We start from the raw sequence: 16,973 nt of genomic DNA, 5'->3' as shown, positions 1-16,973 counted from the left end.
CTTCGGTCTGAATGACAATAAAGGCTATCTAATCTAATTTCATTTCTGAAATTAAAAAAAAGATTTTTCTGCACAGTGAAGCTGTCAGCAAGTAAAGACATACTCTTAACTCAGAAAAATTTAAGCCTTTCATTCTTGTTTGATTGTAATAGACACTTATTAATTGCTAAGAACCTTTAAAAACTAAAACACTTCAATCTCTTTAAACATTATCATCATTAGTCACCAGTGGAAGAGTCTAGGGACAAGGGCCTAGCCTCAGATAAAAGGACATACCTTTAGAAAGGAGATGAGGATGAATTTCTTTAGACAGAGGGTGGTGAATCTGTGGAATTAATTGGCACCGACGGCTGTGGAGGCGGTCATTGGGTACTTTTTAAGGCATTGTCAGATTTTTTGAGTAAGTGTGTCAGGAGTTATGGGGAGAAGGCAGGAGAATGGGGTTGAGAGGGAAAGAAATCATTCATGGTTGAATGTTAGAGTAGACTCGATGGCCTAATTGTGCTTCTATGACATATGAACTTATGAACGTTCAATCTTCTGTTTCAGTGCGCATGGGAAGATCAGAGAAAATTTCAACTGCCATAATAATAATAACAGCATCAGTCTGAAGAAGGCACCTGACCCGAAGAGTCGACTGTCCATTTGTTCCACAGACGCTACTTGACCCACTGAGTTCGTCCAGCACTTTGATTAGTTTAGTTTAGAGATACAGCATAGAAACAGGCCCTACGGCCCACCGAATCCATGCCAATCATTGATGGCCCACACACTAGTTCCAAGCGATCCCATTTTCGCACCCTACGCACTAATTTTCAGAGGCTAATTAACCTATAATTCTGCATGCCTTTTGAATGTGGGAAACCCATGCAGTCACAGGGTGAATGTGAAAAACCTCCACACAGACAGCACCCGAGGTCAGGATCAACCCTGGGTCTCTGGTACTGTGAGGCAGAAGCTCTTCCAACTGCGCCACATTGCCATCACAAGACATTGCTAAGACATATTTCATATTCCTATTTCAGTGCATTTGGGAAGATCAGTGAAAATTTAATTTGCAGCTACCCAGCAATAATAATAATAAATCTGTCTGATGAAGGACCCCGACCCAAAAGGTCGCCTGCCCATTCCTTCCACAGATGCTGTCTGACTTACTGTCTTCATTCAACACCATTTAGCTGAGTCTAACAATACAGTGTGATTATGCTAACTTAAAAACCAATTGTAATATATGTCAGTTATACCAATTATAATATATGTAATATATACAAAATTGTAATATTGTAATATAATTTGTACGGGCAGCGCTGTGCTGCACATGGTAAAGCTACTGCCTCACAGCACTAGATTTGATCCCTTTTTTACCCATGTTTGATCCTGTTCTTGGGTGCTGTCGGCGAGGAGTTTGCATGTTCTCCCTGTGACCGCGTGGGTTTCTTCCGGCTGCTCCGGTTACCTGCGTATTCCCCCAGCGTAGCAGGGAGTGGATGAGAAAGTGGGATAACATAGAACTGGTAAGAATGGATGAACGATGGTCAGTGTGGACTCGCTAGTCCGAAGGACCTGTTTCCATGCTGCATCTCTAAACAAAAAAAAAACTAACATTGGTATTTTTGGAAAGACACAACATGCTGGAGTAACTCAGCCGGTCAGGTAGTATCCCTGGATATTGTTGGATATTGGCAGACACGGTCATGTATGTACCAAGAGGAATATTAGTCCAGGAAATTCACAGTAAGTTTAAAAAATGTATTTGCACAGTGAAGTAAAAGTATGCATGCGTGTGTGTGCATACTGTACGTGTGTGACTGTTTACGTGTCCTTTAAGCGCGTGAACGAAACAGGTCATTCCCGATCAGTAATGGATTTCAATGCTAAAAAAAAAATCAGATCTTCAGTTTAAATGATCGTTTCCCATTTGAAGAATGCCAGCGGGTTATTTGCAAAGCTAGTGGCGCGGAAACGTCAGCTTGATCTGAAGCATCGCCACCTGTCACCTTGACTGAGAAACACCCAGTCGCCGGGCTCAGGTGCAGAGCGCTATTTACATGGTTCACACCTGAAGCAGAACGCACAGGTTTTCTGTGTATACGTGGCATCGTCCGGTCTGTACCGGACGATGTCCGGTCGATACATTTGAAGTATTAATACATTCCACAGACAAGGGAGGCACCATTGTAGCCTCTTTTGAATGATACAAACTTTGAGTGTGTGGGAGGCATCTGTCACATGCGACTGAGTAGTCGAGTAAAAAAATAACGACAACCAAAGAACCAGGTGACCCTTTACAACAAGGAAGGAAAAAGACTTCGATAGGAAATGTTTTGAACAAAGTAATGTCGCGAAGCTTCAACAAACCTAACTCTGGATAATGTTAATTGCAAACCATGGAATGCAGCAACTGGTAAAGCGCCATTGAGCGGGAATAGTCTCCCCGATGGCGGTTTAAAAAAAAACTGGGCGAGAGAGCAGTGTAGTCCCTTCCTGCAAAAAGCGGTGACTCAAACCTAACCATCCGGGGCTCCTTAAACTAGTGAACAACTTTTATTTCAAACTTCCCAGTTTCCTCTGCATCCGGCGCGCTGTGTAAGTTTCATTTCTGTACAGTGTTGACGTATGATCAGGAACAGATTTTGGTCTACTTTATTTTTTGTTTCCACAGGCCGAATACATCGTTCCGTTTCCGTGGGGGACAGCGATCGTAGATGTTAAATTGCAATCTGTTTCATATTTTAGATTTGCATCAATCCATTGTCAGGGTAGGTGTATGACATTTGGATAATTCTGCCCTGTAACTTCCTGGGTAAGAAGGTCGTGCGGTGTTTTCTTAAAGGGACTTTATCCCCAGTTGTACTTTGCAATATCGGGCATTTTAGCTTTGCAGAGTGTGTCGGTATGCGGTTTGTGTTGCAATAACTTGCATTTAATTTGTGCATTTAATGCATTAAAAAAAAAACGAGAAGCATAAAGCAGCGTCCTGACTCTGAAGACATTAGCATTCGGAACATTGGAGCTGTCAAGAACATATGGTGAATGGAGAAAGTGCAGGAGGTTCACTGACAGCCATGACATGTGCATGTTCTTCACCCTCTCAAGGCTACCTTCAGAACAAACACGCAAGCCCTTACTCCACATTAGGAGTTAGGATCTGGTGATTTAGGTTTACGTTTATTATTGTCATGTTAACCAAAGTACAGTGAAAAGCTCTGTTTTTCATGCTATCCAATCAAATTGGATAATATGCAATCAGGCCAAACTAAAATATAATAGGTTAAGCAAAGGGGAGGATATAAGGTGCAGAATATAGTTCTCAGCAGTGTAGCGCATCAATTCCAGAAACAAAGTCTAATGTGAACAATGGGGTAGAGGTGAATCGGACAGTACCCTAGTTTATGGAACGACCGTTTAAAAGTCTGATAACAGAGGGGAAGAAGATCTTCCTAAGTCTGGTGGGAGTAAACATTCACACGATATGATGTTCTAAACACCTGCACAACTGGGACTTTGTCCTTGTGTCGGAAGGAACTGCAGGTGATGGTTTAACCCAAAGATAGACACAAAAAGATGGAGTAACTCAGCGGGTCAGATAACATCTCTGGAGAAAAGGAATAGGTGACACCGGCTCTATGTTATCCCAGTTTCGCATCCTACACACTCGGACCAATTTACTGAAGCCAGTTAACTTACAAACCGGCACATCTTTGGAAATTGGGCAGAAACGGGAGCACCACAAAGAAAACCCACGCAGTGACGGGGAGAACGCACAAACTCCGTACAGACAGCACCCGAGGTCAGGATCAAACCTGGGTCTCCTGCGTTGTGAGGTAGCAACTCTACCGCTGCGCCACTGTGCCGCCATATGCTATAATTGTGGATATCTTCAAGAAGAGAAAGAAGTCTGACCATGATAATGGAAATAGGGTCTGTCCGTTTAACCTGCTGTTTAACTTGCATTTAATTGTTCCATGAATCATCAAATAAATTATATCCATCTAGAGTTTCATGGACATGATCTTCACCTAGCAACAACTTCAAGAAAAATGCAGGGAACAGCTCCAGTCGCTTTGTCATAGTTTGACGTCACTAAATGCTTTGACTGCCGAAATCTTCAGGGACTGTTGACTACTCTCCATAAACACTGATGCCGACACAAGTCTGTCACAGTTTACAATTTTTCTCATCAGGGAAAGAAAGTCAGTTTTACCAGCTTGCCATTGCTGTCAGACAGCGCAGTCAGCTGGTTGTGGCTTTGCACAAGTAATTTTACAATTACTTCATGATGGTAGGTGAGGTATGGTTTTAAAGAAAGTTTACACAATGGAAAACTCATCTTTTCGACTAAACGTCTCAATGATTCTTTAAATTGCTCAATCTTTGTTTGATAACATCCTCTTAAAGTGCTTAAAATTGTAGGTACTTTGTAAATGCAAGTCGTTTTTAGAGGGGAGTTGCAAGCAGGCCCGATTGAAACTGATAGTCCAGATTAATTTAATGGGAGATACAGGTTGTTAGATAAATGTAAACTTTCTCTGAGATACAAAGGCTGCGACAAAGAGCGAGTACTGCAAAGTCATCTTTCAAATGTACCTTGAGTGGTGTTAAAAGAGTTCTCAGTCTTTAATTTAAAACATGGATGTTTCCCCAATGGCCAATATTTATCTCTCAAACAACATGCAAAACATTTGATCTGTACACATATTTATTTGCCGATTCTGGGATTGTTGATGGATGATAATTAACTATCGTTCTTTCTAGTTCAGTTTAGTTTACTTTAGAGATACGGTGTGGAAACTGGCCCACCAAGACTGCGTTGACCAACACTCACTTGTACACTAGCACTATCCTACACACTAGGAACAATTTAACTGACAAACCTGCACGTCTTTGGAATGTGGGAGGAAACCAGAGCACCCGGTGAAAACATGCAACCCGGTCACAGGGAGAACATGCAAACTCCGTGCAGACAGCACCCATCGTCAGGATTGAACCCGGGTCTCTGGCACTGTAAGCAGCAACTCTGCCGCTGCGCCATTGTGCCGCCCAGAATCTACTTTATAACCTTGGTTTCATTTCAAATGCAGTACGTGACTGTTCAGTAAATTCTCAAAGCGATGGGTGGTCTTGATGAAGTGATACAGCTTTGAAAATACTATTTTAGCAAAAAAAGAGAAACATCAGATGACCGCTCAGCAGCTAACAACCAACCGGCCTATAAGCATGTCAAGGACGCACTGATACCTTTCTTGCCCAAAGCGCGCCCACCTCCAATGCCCCCCTGCCAACCCCTTACCTCTTATCACCCCTTAGGTAATCCCACAGACCCCCAGGGGCCAGTACCACCCACTTTGACAACCACTGGCCTAGAAGTGAACCAATTAGCTAACGTGTTTGTTAACTTATGCCTTTCTTATTTTATCAATTATTTGCAGCGCAGACTATTCTTGAGGGAGAACGGTTGTGAAAAACATGTAATGTCTGCCTGGCGTGTTGGAACATGCACCTCGCACAGCTGAGCCATGGTCGAAGATGGCGGAGTTGTTATCTTGGGAGGCAGACACCAGCGCTGCGGCAGAGGTGTACCTGGCAGACAACAGGCTGAATTTAGACGTCTATCCAAATGGCACCAGGCACTTTTTGGTGCTGTGCAATGCTCGCAGGGAGGAGTTACTACAGATTGAGTTTCTACGACTAAACTGCAATGAGGAGGAGATCAGTTCATCACTTTCCATCATTCCTGAACTACGGCAGCTGAAATCACTCGTGCTTAAAGGTACTGGAACTAGGTTTACTTGTGCAGCCATTTCATCCATTATACTTAAATGTATACATTTTAAATATTTTTGTATTTACATATAATATAATTTTCTGGGTGTAGTAGAAATGAGCTTTGCCACAGATTATCACCCCAATACATTTGATTTCTAAACTACTGTGATTCATGACGTATTATTTTTATTGGCTAGTGAATGGTGTCAATAATGCATAAGTTTATTTTTCGAAAAGTAATAATGTTCTTTGAATTAGTGTGTGTGTGTGTGTGTGTGTGTGTGTGAACATGGTGGGGTGGGGGCTGTCAGAATGTTTGCGTATGATAATTATCACTACGACAAATCTGTTGTAGGCATGGTTATCAATGGATGTGGACACTTCCAAGGACTGAGAATAAGATGCTGCATTGCACCTTTTTTTCAATACCTGTTACATTTACTTCACTAGGTGGTCATCTATGGGATGAATATGGCATGTGTCTGCCTGGTCTCGTTACAACTTTGCCTGTGGAGTTTACACATCTCCAGCACTTGACCCATTTGGATCTGAGCTTCAACAGCTTCACCTCTTTGCCTGAATGTGTGACGGATTTAAAGGAGCTGACGGTGCTCTTGCTGAGTCACAACAAGCTGGCTGCGCTGCCCGACAGCATTGGCAAGCTGGTAAAACTGACTTTTCTTTCCCTGATGAAAAACCAGCTGAGGGTGCTGCCCGCAAGCGTTGGTGAACTTGTAGCGCTTCAGAGAGCAGACTTGTCCGAAAACGAACTGGAATTGCTTCCCGACGAGATAGGAAACCTCTGCAGTTGTACCTGGATAGACCTTTCGGGGAATCGACTGAAAACTCTCCCATCCTCACTTGGTAAGTTAATTGGACAACAACTCTGATTACTGGAGTGCAGATATAACTGGAAATTCCGAATAGCCTATTAATGTAAGATCATGCAGAATATTATGGGAAAGATAGACACAAATTGCCGGAGTAACTCAGCGGGTCAGGCAGCATCTGTGGAGTACACTGATAGGTGATGTTTCGGGTCAGGATTGAAGAAGGCTCATGATCTGGAACGTCACCTATCCATTCTGTAAAGAGATGCTGCCTGACCCGCTGAGTTACTTCAGCATTTTGTGTCTGTCTTTGGTATAAATCACCATCTGTAGTTCCTTTTTATTACAGAATATTATGGTGTTGAAATCAGTGAAAATGTTGAGATAATAATGTGAAAAAATGGTTGAATTGAATTTTTATTACAGAATAGTATGATCGTTCTCAGTTTTCGAACAAATTTGGTACAAGTAATATCTTTCACTGACAGGAAATTAACTGATAGGTATTTCAAAAAAAAAATGTTTTGACTGGATCATTTATTGTTTGAACTAGCACCTAAATCACAGGTTAGAAGCTTCATTAATGTTTATCACTTTATATATATATATATTTTTTTTTTAATGTGCGTTAATTTTTAAGATTTTGGTGCAGATTCCAATATTTTAGATGCTGGTGTAATGTAATAGTTGTGGCAATAACATATTTCAAAAAGCATTGATAAACCTTGATATTCCTGCCTGCAGCAAACATGACATCTCTTGGGGAATTGCATCTGCACAGCAATCAACTAGTAACGGTCCTGGCAAGCCTTGCAGACCTCCCCAACTTGTCAAGACTTGCTCTGCAGAACAATAGTCTGCGCTCGGTGCCTCCTGAGATTCAAAATTTCCCCTTTGTGCATTTGGAGGGCAATCCAATAGGGGAGACAGACAGCCCTGAAGAACAAGGTACAGTGTCAATAGATTGTGGTTTACCTCACTGTCTGTCGTAAAGTATGCTCTGGGAATGTTGTGTTGCATATCACTAATTTGAACAAAACATAATAATGTCTCTAAGGAAGACACAAAGTGCTGGAGTGACTTAACGGGTCATGGCAGCATTTCTGGAGGAAAAGGATGGGTGACGTTTCAGGTCAGGACCCTTCTTCAGGCTGAGAAATAGGGGGAGGGAACCAGAGGTAAGAAAAGGCCAGAACAAAAAGGGCCAGTAACAGATGACCGAGGAAGGGGGGAGCACAAAATGGCCCATTGTTTGCTGGGGAAGTGGAGATAATGAAGAGATACAAGGATGCAAACAGTAGAACTAGTAAGATGACTAGGATGGGGTAGGTAGGAGAGAGGGAATGTAGGGATTACTTAAAATTAGATAAATCTCTTTTGGGTTGGGGAGCATTCCACGTCATTAAATTTGCAGCACCTGTCCCTGTCGACATTGAATTGCTTCATTAAATCTTTATTTTTTAGAATTTTCAGAAATTCTTAAGAATTTATGTTTATCGATGTTAAACTGAAGCCAAAATGTAATAAAAACGATGCAGACACTGGTTTATACCTAAGATAGACACAAATACTGGATAACCAAGTACTTCGAGAGGCTGGTCCTGGCACACCTCAAAGGCTGCCACATTGGATCCCTATCAGTTTGCCTACCGCAAGAACAGGAGTACGGAGGATGCCATCTCAACGGCACTTCACTCCGCCCTCTCCCACCTCGACAACAGAGACACTTGCGTAAGAATGCTGTTCATCGATTACAGCTCAGCATTCAACACCATTATACCCTCTAAACTGATCACCAAACTCGGTAACCTGGGCATCGACCCCTCCCTCTGCAACTGGATACTGGATTTTCTAACCAACACACCCCAGTCTGTTATGTTAGACAAGCACACCTCTTCAACCCTCACCCTGAACACCGGCATTCCACAGGGCTGTGTGCTGAGCCCCCTCCACCACTCCCTCTTCACCTACGACTGCACACCTGTACATGGTACTAACACCATCATCAAGTATGCAGATGATACAACGGTGATTGGCCTCATCAGCAACAACGATGAGTCGGCCTATAGGGAGGAGGTCCAACTCCTAGCAGCATGGTGCGCTGACAACAACCTGGCCCTTAACTCCAAGAAGACCAAGGAGCTCACTGTAGACTTCAGGAAGTCTAAGGGTGGCACGCACACCCCCATCCACATCAACGGGACGGAGGTGGAACGTGTTTCCAGCTTCAGGTTCCTGGGGGTCAACATCTCCGATGACCTCTCTTGGACCCACAATACCTCAACTCTGGTCAAGAAGGCTCACCAGCGTCTCTTCTTCCTGAGGAGACTGAAGAAGGTCCATCTGTCTCCTCAGATCCTGGTGAACTTCTACCGCTGCACCATCGAGAGCATCCTTACCAACTGTACCACAGTATGGTATGGCAACTGCTCTGTCTCCGACCGGAAAGCACTGCAGAGGGTGGTGAAAATTGCCCAACGCATTACCGGTTCCTCACTCCCCTCCATTGAGTCTGTCCAAAGCAAGTGTTGTCTGCGAAGGGCGCTCAGCATCGCCAAGGACTGCTCTCACCCCAGCCATGGACTGTTTACCCTCCTACCATCTGGGAGGCGCTACAGGTCTCTCCGTTGCCGGACCAGCAGGTCCAGGAACAGCTTCTTCCCTGCGGCTGTCACACTACCCAACAATGTACCTCGGTGACTGCCAATCACCCCCCCCCCCCCCCCCCAGACATTCCTCCCACAGGAAAAACACTATGAATGTATGCATGTAAATAGATTTATTTATTGAAATCATATTCTATGTCACTCTTCCAGGGAGATGCTAACTGCATTTCGTTGTCTCTGTACTGTACACTGACAATGACAATTAAAGTTGAATCTGAATCTGAATCTGAACTCAGCGGGTCAGGCAGCATCTCCGGAGAAAATGGACAGGTGACTTTTCAGACTGATTGTAGGTTGGGGTGGTTGGAAACTGGAAGCATGAAAAGACCAGGACAAATCAGGACTGACGACAGCTCACCTCGGGCTGGGTGATTCCCTAACAGGCCAATTGTTGGCTAGGGACGATGAGGTTACACAGAAAATAGAAACAAAATGCTGGAGTAACTCAGCGGGACAATCAGCATATCTGGAGAGAATCAATGGGTGATGTTTATTCCGAGTTGGCTATTGAAGCCAAACCCGTCCTTCATGCCCTTGGTTAATTCCGAAGGTGCACCTTTGAGAAGAGTCCTGAAGATTTGTCTAATTTATTTACCAGTTTTGTGAGACTAATATTAAGGTTATTTTATGTATGGTGTATTTTATGCAAGATCTTGGAACTTGAGGTTAGACTGGTTTGAGGATTGCAGTTACCAGCCTGGTTGCTGAGGTAGATCTGCTTCTCTGAATTCCTGCTTGTATTCAGGCAATTGTCCCCTTGTGCAGTTTATTTAATGCACAAGTTGTGCTAGTCTACTCGAGATAGTACATTTTGGCACAGATGCTGTATCCGAATTTCTGTTGATTAAGACTGGCAGTGTACAGTAAACCCCTCACTATTACAGACCTCTTTATGATGGATTTAGGTTATAGCGGATCACGGCCTCCGTTCATGTTGACGGTGGGCGGGTGGCAAGCAGCGCAGCAATGGGCAGCAGAAAAACGGCGTGGGGGCGAACGCGAGCAGTAAAACACTCTTGAAGATCGTTGCATTGTGCATGGGTTTGCAGCAGCCGCCACAAGCGAGGTCTTGGGGTGTTGGATGCAGATGCAGCACTGCCACTGCAGCTATGCTGCTCTGGCAAAGCGTGTCTCGGTTGCTTGGTCACGGTGCAAGGTTCCCACTGCACCACACCCCACTTCCATCAGGTTATCCCATGAACTGACGCAGCGTGGCATGCTTCCAGTTGCAGGAACGGAGAGAGCTGGAGTAACTCGAAGATAGTCACAAAATGCTGGAGTAACTCAGTGGGTCAGGCAGCATCTCTAGAGAAGATGCATAGGTAATGTCTCGGGTTGGGACCCTTTTTTGGACCCTACCTGAAATGTCACCTATCAATGTTCTCCAGAGGTGCTGCCTGATCCACAGGGTTACTCCAATACTTTGTGTCATGGAATTACATTGTCTTATTCTTGTGTGAGGGTGATTTGTCATTGAGTGCTTTGTCAGAATATTTCAAACAACTGTATTGTCCAATATTTCAAACAATGAATCAATATCTCATATGCACTCTCCGCAAAGTCATCCAAGGTATTTGTAGCATAACCCGACTGATGTCAGTGTCCTCTCCTAGAGTTGACATTCACAGCAGTGAGATCTTAATTACTCTTAAGATAGACACACAAAGCTGAAGTAACTCAGCGGGACAGGCAGCATCTCTGGAGAGAAGGAATGGGTGATGTTTCGTCGAGACCCTTCTTCAGACTACTTGGGGGGAAAAGGGAAACGAGAGATATAGACGATGATCCTCTAGGGGCGCTGCACTGGCAGCAGCCTCTACCTACAGCCTGTATGTTATTTCAATCTTTTTTTAATTTTTAGTTAGTCTAATGTTTTGTGTTGGGGGAAGCTTTAACTTTTCTATGTGGGGGAGGGGGGGCAGGGTAAGGGGGAAAGGGTTTCCCAGTCTCTTCCTGGCGGGGACGCGACTATTTCTCCGAGTCGCGTCCTCACCCCCCACCTCGCGGCCAACCAGCTGGATCGGAGCGGCCTTTCCTGTCGGGGACCGGGAACCGGACCGGGGCTGCTACAGCGGCGGCGCAGCGCTGGAGTCACCGCGGAGCGGGCGATGCCTACCTGGGTCGCCGTTTGGAGCTCCGGAGCGTTGGGCCGTTGCTCCAACATCGTGGAGCTCTGGTGTGGAGAGCTTCCAACGCGGGCGGCGCTGATCGTCATCATGGCGTCCTGGGGCGCCTTGCAGAGGGTCGCCAGCAGCAGTCTCCACCCGGCGCGGCCTGCGGACTTTGGAAGCCGCCGACTCCGGTAGGAGGGGGCCGACTCTGGTGTCCACACCGCTGAGGACGTCCCGCAGCCCCGACGTCGGACTTGTATCACCCCGGCGAGCGGTCCTGGACATCGGGCTGCCCGTAGCTGCAGCTGTGGAGGGCTTGGGGACGCCCTGACCACGAGGAACAGTGGAGGAAGAGACTGACTTTGGTGCCTTCCCACACAGTGGGGAACTTTGATTCTGCTGTGTGGGGATGTTTTATGTCAAATTCTATAGTGTGTTCTTTTTTTTCTTTCTTTTTATTGTATGGCTGTATGGGAATTTCATTTCACTGTGCCATCTGGCACATGTGACAATTAAATGTATCTTGAATCTTGATGTAGAGAGATAAAGAACAATGAATGAAAGGTATGCAAAAAAGTAACGGTGATAAAGGGAACAGGCCATTGTTAGCTGTTCGTTGGGTGAAAACAAGAAGCTGGTGTGACTTGGGTGGTGGAGAGATAGAGAGAGAGGGAATACTGGGGTTACTTGAAGTTAGACAAATCAATATTCATACCACTAGGCTGTAAGCTGCCCAAGCAAAATATGAGATACTGTTCCTCCAATATGCGTTTAGCCTCACTGACAACGGAGGAGACCTAGGACAGAAAGGTCAGTGTGAGAATGGGAAGGAGAATTAAAGTGTTTAGCAACAGGGAGATCTGATTCAATAAATTCCACTTATTCAACTCCATTGTGTGTGTGTACCATTTTATTTGCATATCTGAAACCCATCTCCCACTTCTACTCCAGCCTCTAATGGCAAGATTACCAGGTGGTAATATTTCAAGGACGTTCTGAAAACTTATTTGAAAAAATTTAACATAGAGTCACAAAGCATTGAAAAAATCTCTTCCGCACAACTTGTCCATACAACCAAGATGCCACCTTTGCTTGCTTTTATCCAATATCCCTCTTGCTCGCTTTTTGGGGGGGGGAGCGAGGGGATGGGATTGTTTCTAGTAGTTACCTAAAATTAGGGAATTGAATGATCACACCGGGGAGTTATAAGCTACCCAAGTAAAATGACTAGTGGGGTACCGCAAGGTTCGTTGCTGGGACACCAGTTATTTACAATATATATTAACGATTTAGACGCGGGAATTAAATGTAACATCTCTAAGTTTGCGAATGACACAAAGCGGGGTGGCAGTGTGGGCTGCGATGAGGATGCTATGAGGCTGCATGTGACTTGGATAGGTTGGGTGAGTGGGCAGATGCATGGCAGATGCAGTATACTGTGGATACATGTGAGGTTATTCACTTTGATGGCAAGAACAGGAAGGCATATTATTATCTGAATGGTGTCAGATTAGGAATAGGGGTGGTGCAACGAGACCTGGGTGTGCTTGTACATCAGTCACTGAAAGTAAGCATGCAGGTACAGCAGGCAGTGAAGAGAGCTAATGGCATGTTGGCCTTCATTGCGAGAGGATTTGAGTATCGGAGCAAGGAGGTCCTACTGTAGTTGAACAGGACCCTGGTGAGACCGCACCTGGAGTATTGTGTGCAATTTTGCTCCCCTAATTTAAGGAAGGACATTTTTGCTATTGAGGGAGTGCAGCATAGGTTCACCAGGTTAATTCCCAGGATGGCGGGACTGACATATGATGAAAGAATGGGTTGACTGGCTTGTATTCACTGGAATTTAGAAGGATGAGAGGATATCTTATAGAAACATATAATCCTTCTTAAAGGATTGGACAGGCTAAATGCAGGAAAAATGTTCCCGATGTTGGGAAGGGATAAGGGATAGGCCATTTAAGCGGCCTTTTCACGGGGCGACTTGACGCAAGAGTTAACCGGAGTTTAACATCGTGGGAACCTCGTGCGATAACAGTACGGCATTCATGGACCACCGTGGACCACCGTAGCGCTAACGGCAGGTCATCGTGTAACTTGGTCACTCGGGAGAAAATTCAAGAAAGTTTGAATTTCTCCAAGAGTGACTTGTACATTTGTGGTTGAGTATTGCAACATTATATGAACGTAGTGGCCAGTGCGATATCCGTAATAACTCTTGCGGGTACCGTGGGAACTCCTGCGAACGGTGAACCCGGAAGTTGGACAGAGGGGACAGAAGGTGAGTAAAAATTATCTTCTGTGGGATTGAATTTAAAAAATAAATAAAAATAAAGATTTGCATCCACATATGGACATCAACTTATTCATGAGTTATGTTAATGAGATTCAAGGAAATAACTATAATCTTTAAAAGGGACTTTAAAAGGGACTTTACTGAAAGGTTACGCATTTTTATGGTCCGTGAGAAATTTTTCACATGTACTTCTTTGAGAGATACAGGTCGGAGTCCTCGGGTCCAGGGGTCCGGAACGCTACCAATCAATGTTGTACAGAGACCCGTGTAAGGAGTGAACTGCACATGCTGGTTTAAACCGAAGACAGACACAAAAAGCTGGAGTAACTCAGCGAGTCAAGCAGCATCTCTGGAGAAAAAAAGCTGATGTTTCGGGACGAGACACATCTTCAGACTCAATTCCGATTAGGCTGTCTGAAGAAGGGCTCCGATTCGAATCGTCACCTATTCTTTTTCTCCAGAGATGCTGCCTGACCCGCTGACTTACTCCAGCTTTTTATGTTTTTCTTCCCAGATCTGACTTACCTGCTGAGTTACACCAACATTTTGTGTCCTTCTGTGCGTATTAACCAGCATTAACCAGCGTCTGCAGTTCCTTTAGACATTACCTAACTTCAGATTTTAGAGATATAGCGCGTGGGAACTCCTGCGAACGGTAAACCCGGAAGCTGGACAGAGGGGACAGAAGGTGAATAAAAAAGGTGGTCTCAATATCGACAAGGGAACATGTGTCCTTCGAGGACGTCCCACCTAATTGTCATTGTTGGATAATCTTTTTAACAGGAACACTTGCAGAGATGGCTCCCAGAAAATCTCAAAGAAAGGGGGTAAAGCGTGTCAGAGATGTTTTTGCCATGTTGCGCTATTCAGTTTCTATATTGTTTCAGTTTCTATATCTATATTGTTGCTCTATTCAGTTTCCCAGGGGGTCGGGACGGGACTGGAGTTGGGAGGGAAAGGTGGGGGAGTCGAGGGAGAGGAGGGGGAGACAGATGGGGGTGTCTTCATTTACTGGCGGCGGGTGTCTGTCACTGAAACAGGCAGGTGAGATTTCACATCCACCTTGTGTGTGCCTCTCTCTCTCTCTCCCTCCCTCTTAGGCTGAGAGACTGCCTCTGTGAGTGTACGTCTCTTTCTCCCCCTCTCCCACACACAGTAAGACCGAGGTACTGTGCTCAGTCCATCTGTGTCTCCCACATACACAGTAAAATATGTCTCCAAATGAGCCAATTCAACCAAGGGAGGATATATATAGTGTGTGAAAAAAAAAGTTACATCATTTGTGTCACGTGTAGTTCACGATGTTCATTCAAGATTTAACGCGAAAGCTCGGGAAACGGACAAGTCACTCGCACAAATAACAGAAATGCTGAGTACCGTGGGAACTCTTTATCTACCCCCGTTATATCGTGCGAGACTCGTGCTGGACCACGACCTCTTCACTCTGGTGACATCTTGCGTCAACTCGCCCCGTGAAAAAGCCCCATTAGGACTGAGATGAGGAAAAACGTTTTCAGTCGGTGAATTGTGAATCTGGGAATTCTCTGCCACAGATGGCAGTGGAGGCCAATTCACTGGATGTTTTCAAGAGGGAGATTTAGCTCTTAGGGCTAAAGGAACCAAGGAATATGGGGTAAAGCAGGAACGGGGTACTGATTTTAGGTGACCAGCCATGATCATATTGGATGGCGGTGCAGGCTTGAAGGGCTGAATGGCCTATTCCTGCACCTGTTTTTTTCTATGTGATATGAGGTGCAGTTCCTCCAATTTGCATGTGGCTTCACTCTGGTGAGTGTTAAACCTTCTGCCTTGATTGCTTTATGGTACTGGACTGAATGTGCCAGGAGGGGACATCACTCACCCCTCGTGACGGTTTCCAGATGCTCTGAGGCTTCTTCACACTTCTCCAAAACCTACGTAGCATTTGTGGTGGGTCCAAGGAGTCACATCAGTATGATGACGAACCGAGTAAAGAAAAACATGTAGTAAACTCTGTAAATGAGATCTTAGAAACATAGAAACATAGAAAATAGGTGCATGAGTAGGCCATTCGGTCCCTCGAGCCTGCACCGCCATTCAATATGATCATGGCTGATCATCCAACTCAGTATCCTGTACCTGCCTTCTCTCCATACGCCCTGATACCTTTAGCCACAAGGGCCACATCTAACTCACTCTTAAATATAGCCAATGAACTGGCCTCAAATACCTTCTGTGGCAGAGAATTCCACAGATTCACCACTCTCTGTGTGAAAAATGTTTTTCTCATCTCGGTCCTAAAAGATTTCCCCTTATCCTTAAACTGTGAACCCTTGTTCTGGACGTCCCCAACATCGGGAACAATCTTCCTGCATCTAGCCTGTCCAACCCCTTAAGAATTTTGTAAGTTTCTATAAGGTCCCCCCTCAATCTTCTAAATTCTAGCGAGTACAAGCCGAGTCTATCCAGTCTTTCTTCATATGAAAGTCCTGACATCCCAGGAATCAGTCTGGTGAACCTTCTCTGTACTCCCTCTATATTTAAATACAAAAGAGCTTAGTCTTTGATCTTTCATCAATGCTTTAGTATTGTTTTGCATTATGGGCAATGGGAAAGGATTTTAATTAAAAAAATATTTGGTAAAAAATACTGATTATAATTGAGAATTGCAGACATAAATAAGTTTTAGGATTTAAATATATTTGATTTCAGTATTTGATATTGTACAAACCCTTTATTTTATTTAGTAAAACACAAACTGCTGGAGTAACCCAGCAGGTCAGGCAGCATTTGTAGAATTGATATGATAGGTTACGTTTTGGCTCGGGACTTTAATATTCTCACTTGCTATTTTCCCTACATAAATGAACACGGAACTGGTGAAAATGATAATTTTCAGTATTGAATGTTTCAAGTCATTTTTCCGTGCATGATCTTCCCAATTTTCCTGCTCTAGAGGTATGGGCTGTTCACATTAATGAAGTGGGGAACTATTTTCTGGAGATTCTCTCTGTGCAGTGTCCAGTTTATGCGGGAGGTTTTCAAGGAGGTCTTGAATTGAGAGGGCTCGCCCACCATGGATCCAGGAGAGGTAAGCTGCTGGGCCCTGCCCCTGCCTACCCCCAGTACCGGGAACCAGAGAGGAGTTGGATGGAGTCGGCGACGGATGCTGGATAAGGGACAGTATGAAGAACTGAGGGGTCTTTCCTGCTGTGCCCTCAAGGTCAGTTGCAGGAGGTGCCCCCGGGATACAAAGGTTGAAGATGGCCGGGCAAAGAGAGGGACGTCGGTTAATGGGACAAACGGATGGAGGTGACGGTTTCAA

At 44.7% G+C, this 16,973-nt stretch overlaps 1 protein-coding gene across 2 annotated transcripts in view; it reads left to right on the top strand.

Moving 5' to 3' along the window:
- Positions 1-2,176: 2,176 nt before the first annotated feature.
- pidd1 (p53-induced death domain protein 1) overlaps positions 2,177-16,973 on the top strand; it is a 56,054-nt gene continuing 41,257 nt past the window's right edge. The window contains exons 1-4 of one of the 2 annotated variants that reach the window (XM_033039167.1): positions 2,177-2,759; positions 5,435-5,770; positions 6,217-6,630; positions 7,341-7,544. In XM_033039167.1, the coding sequence (XP_032895058.1) occupies positions 5,527-5,770; positions 6,217-6,630; positions 7,341-7,544 (862 nt within the window). In that variant the 5' untranslated portion in view covers positions 2,177-2,759; positions 5,435-5,526. Of the gene's footprint in view, positions 2,760-5,429; positions 5,771-6,216; positions 6,631-7,340; positions 7,545-16,973 lie in introns of both variants that reach the window. The other variant, XM_033039166.1, reaches the window with a different exon arrangement.

The sequence above is a fragment of the Amblyraja radiata genome, chromosome 20 (genome assembly GCF_010909765.2).
Source record: "Amblyraja radiata isolate CabotCenter1 chromosome 20, sAmbRad1.1.pri, whole genome shotgun sequence".
In the NCBI taxonomy this organism is placed as follows: domain Eukaryota; kingdom Metazoa; phylum Chordata; class Chondrichthyes; order Rajiformes; family Rajidae; genus Amblyraja; species Amblyraja radiata.
This window is presented reverse-complemented; position numbering and strand designations above follow the sequence as displayed.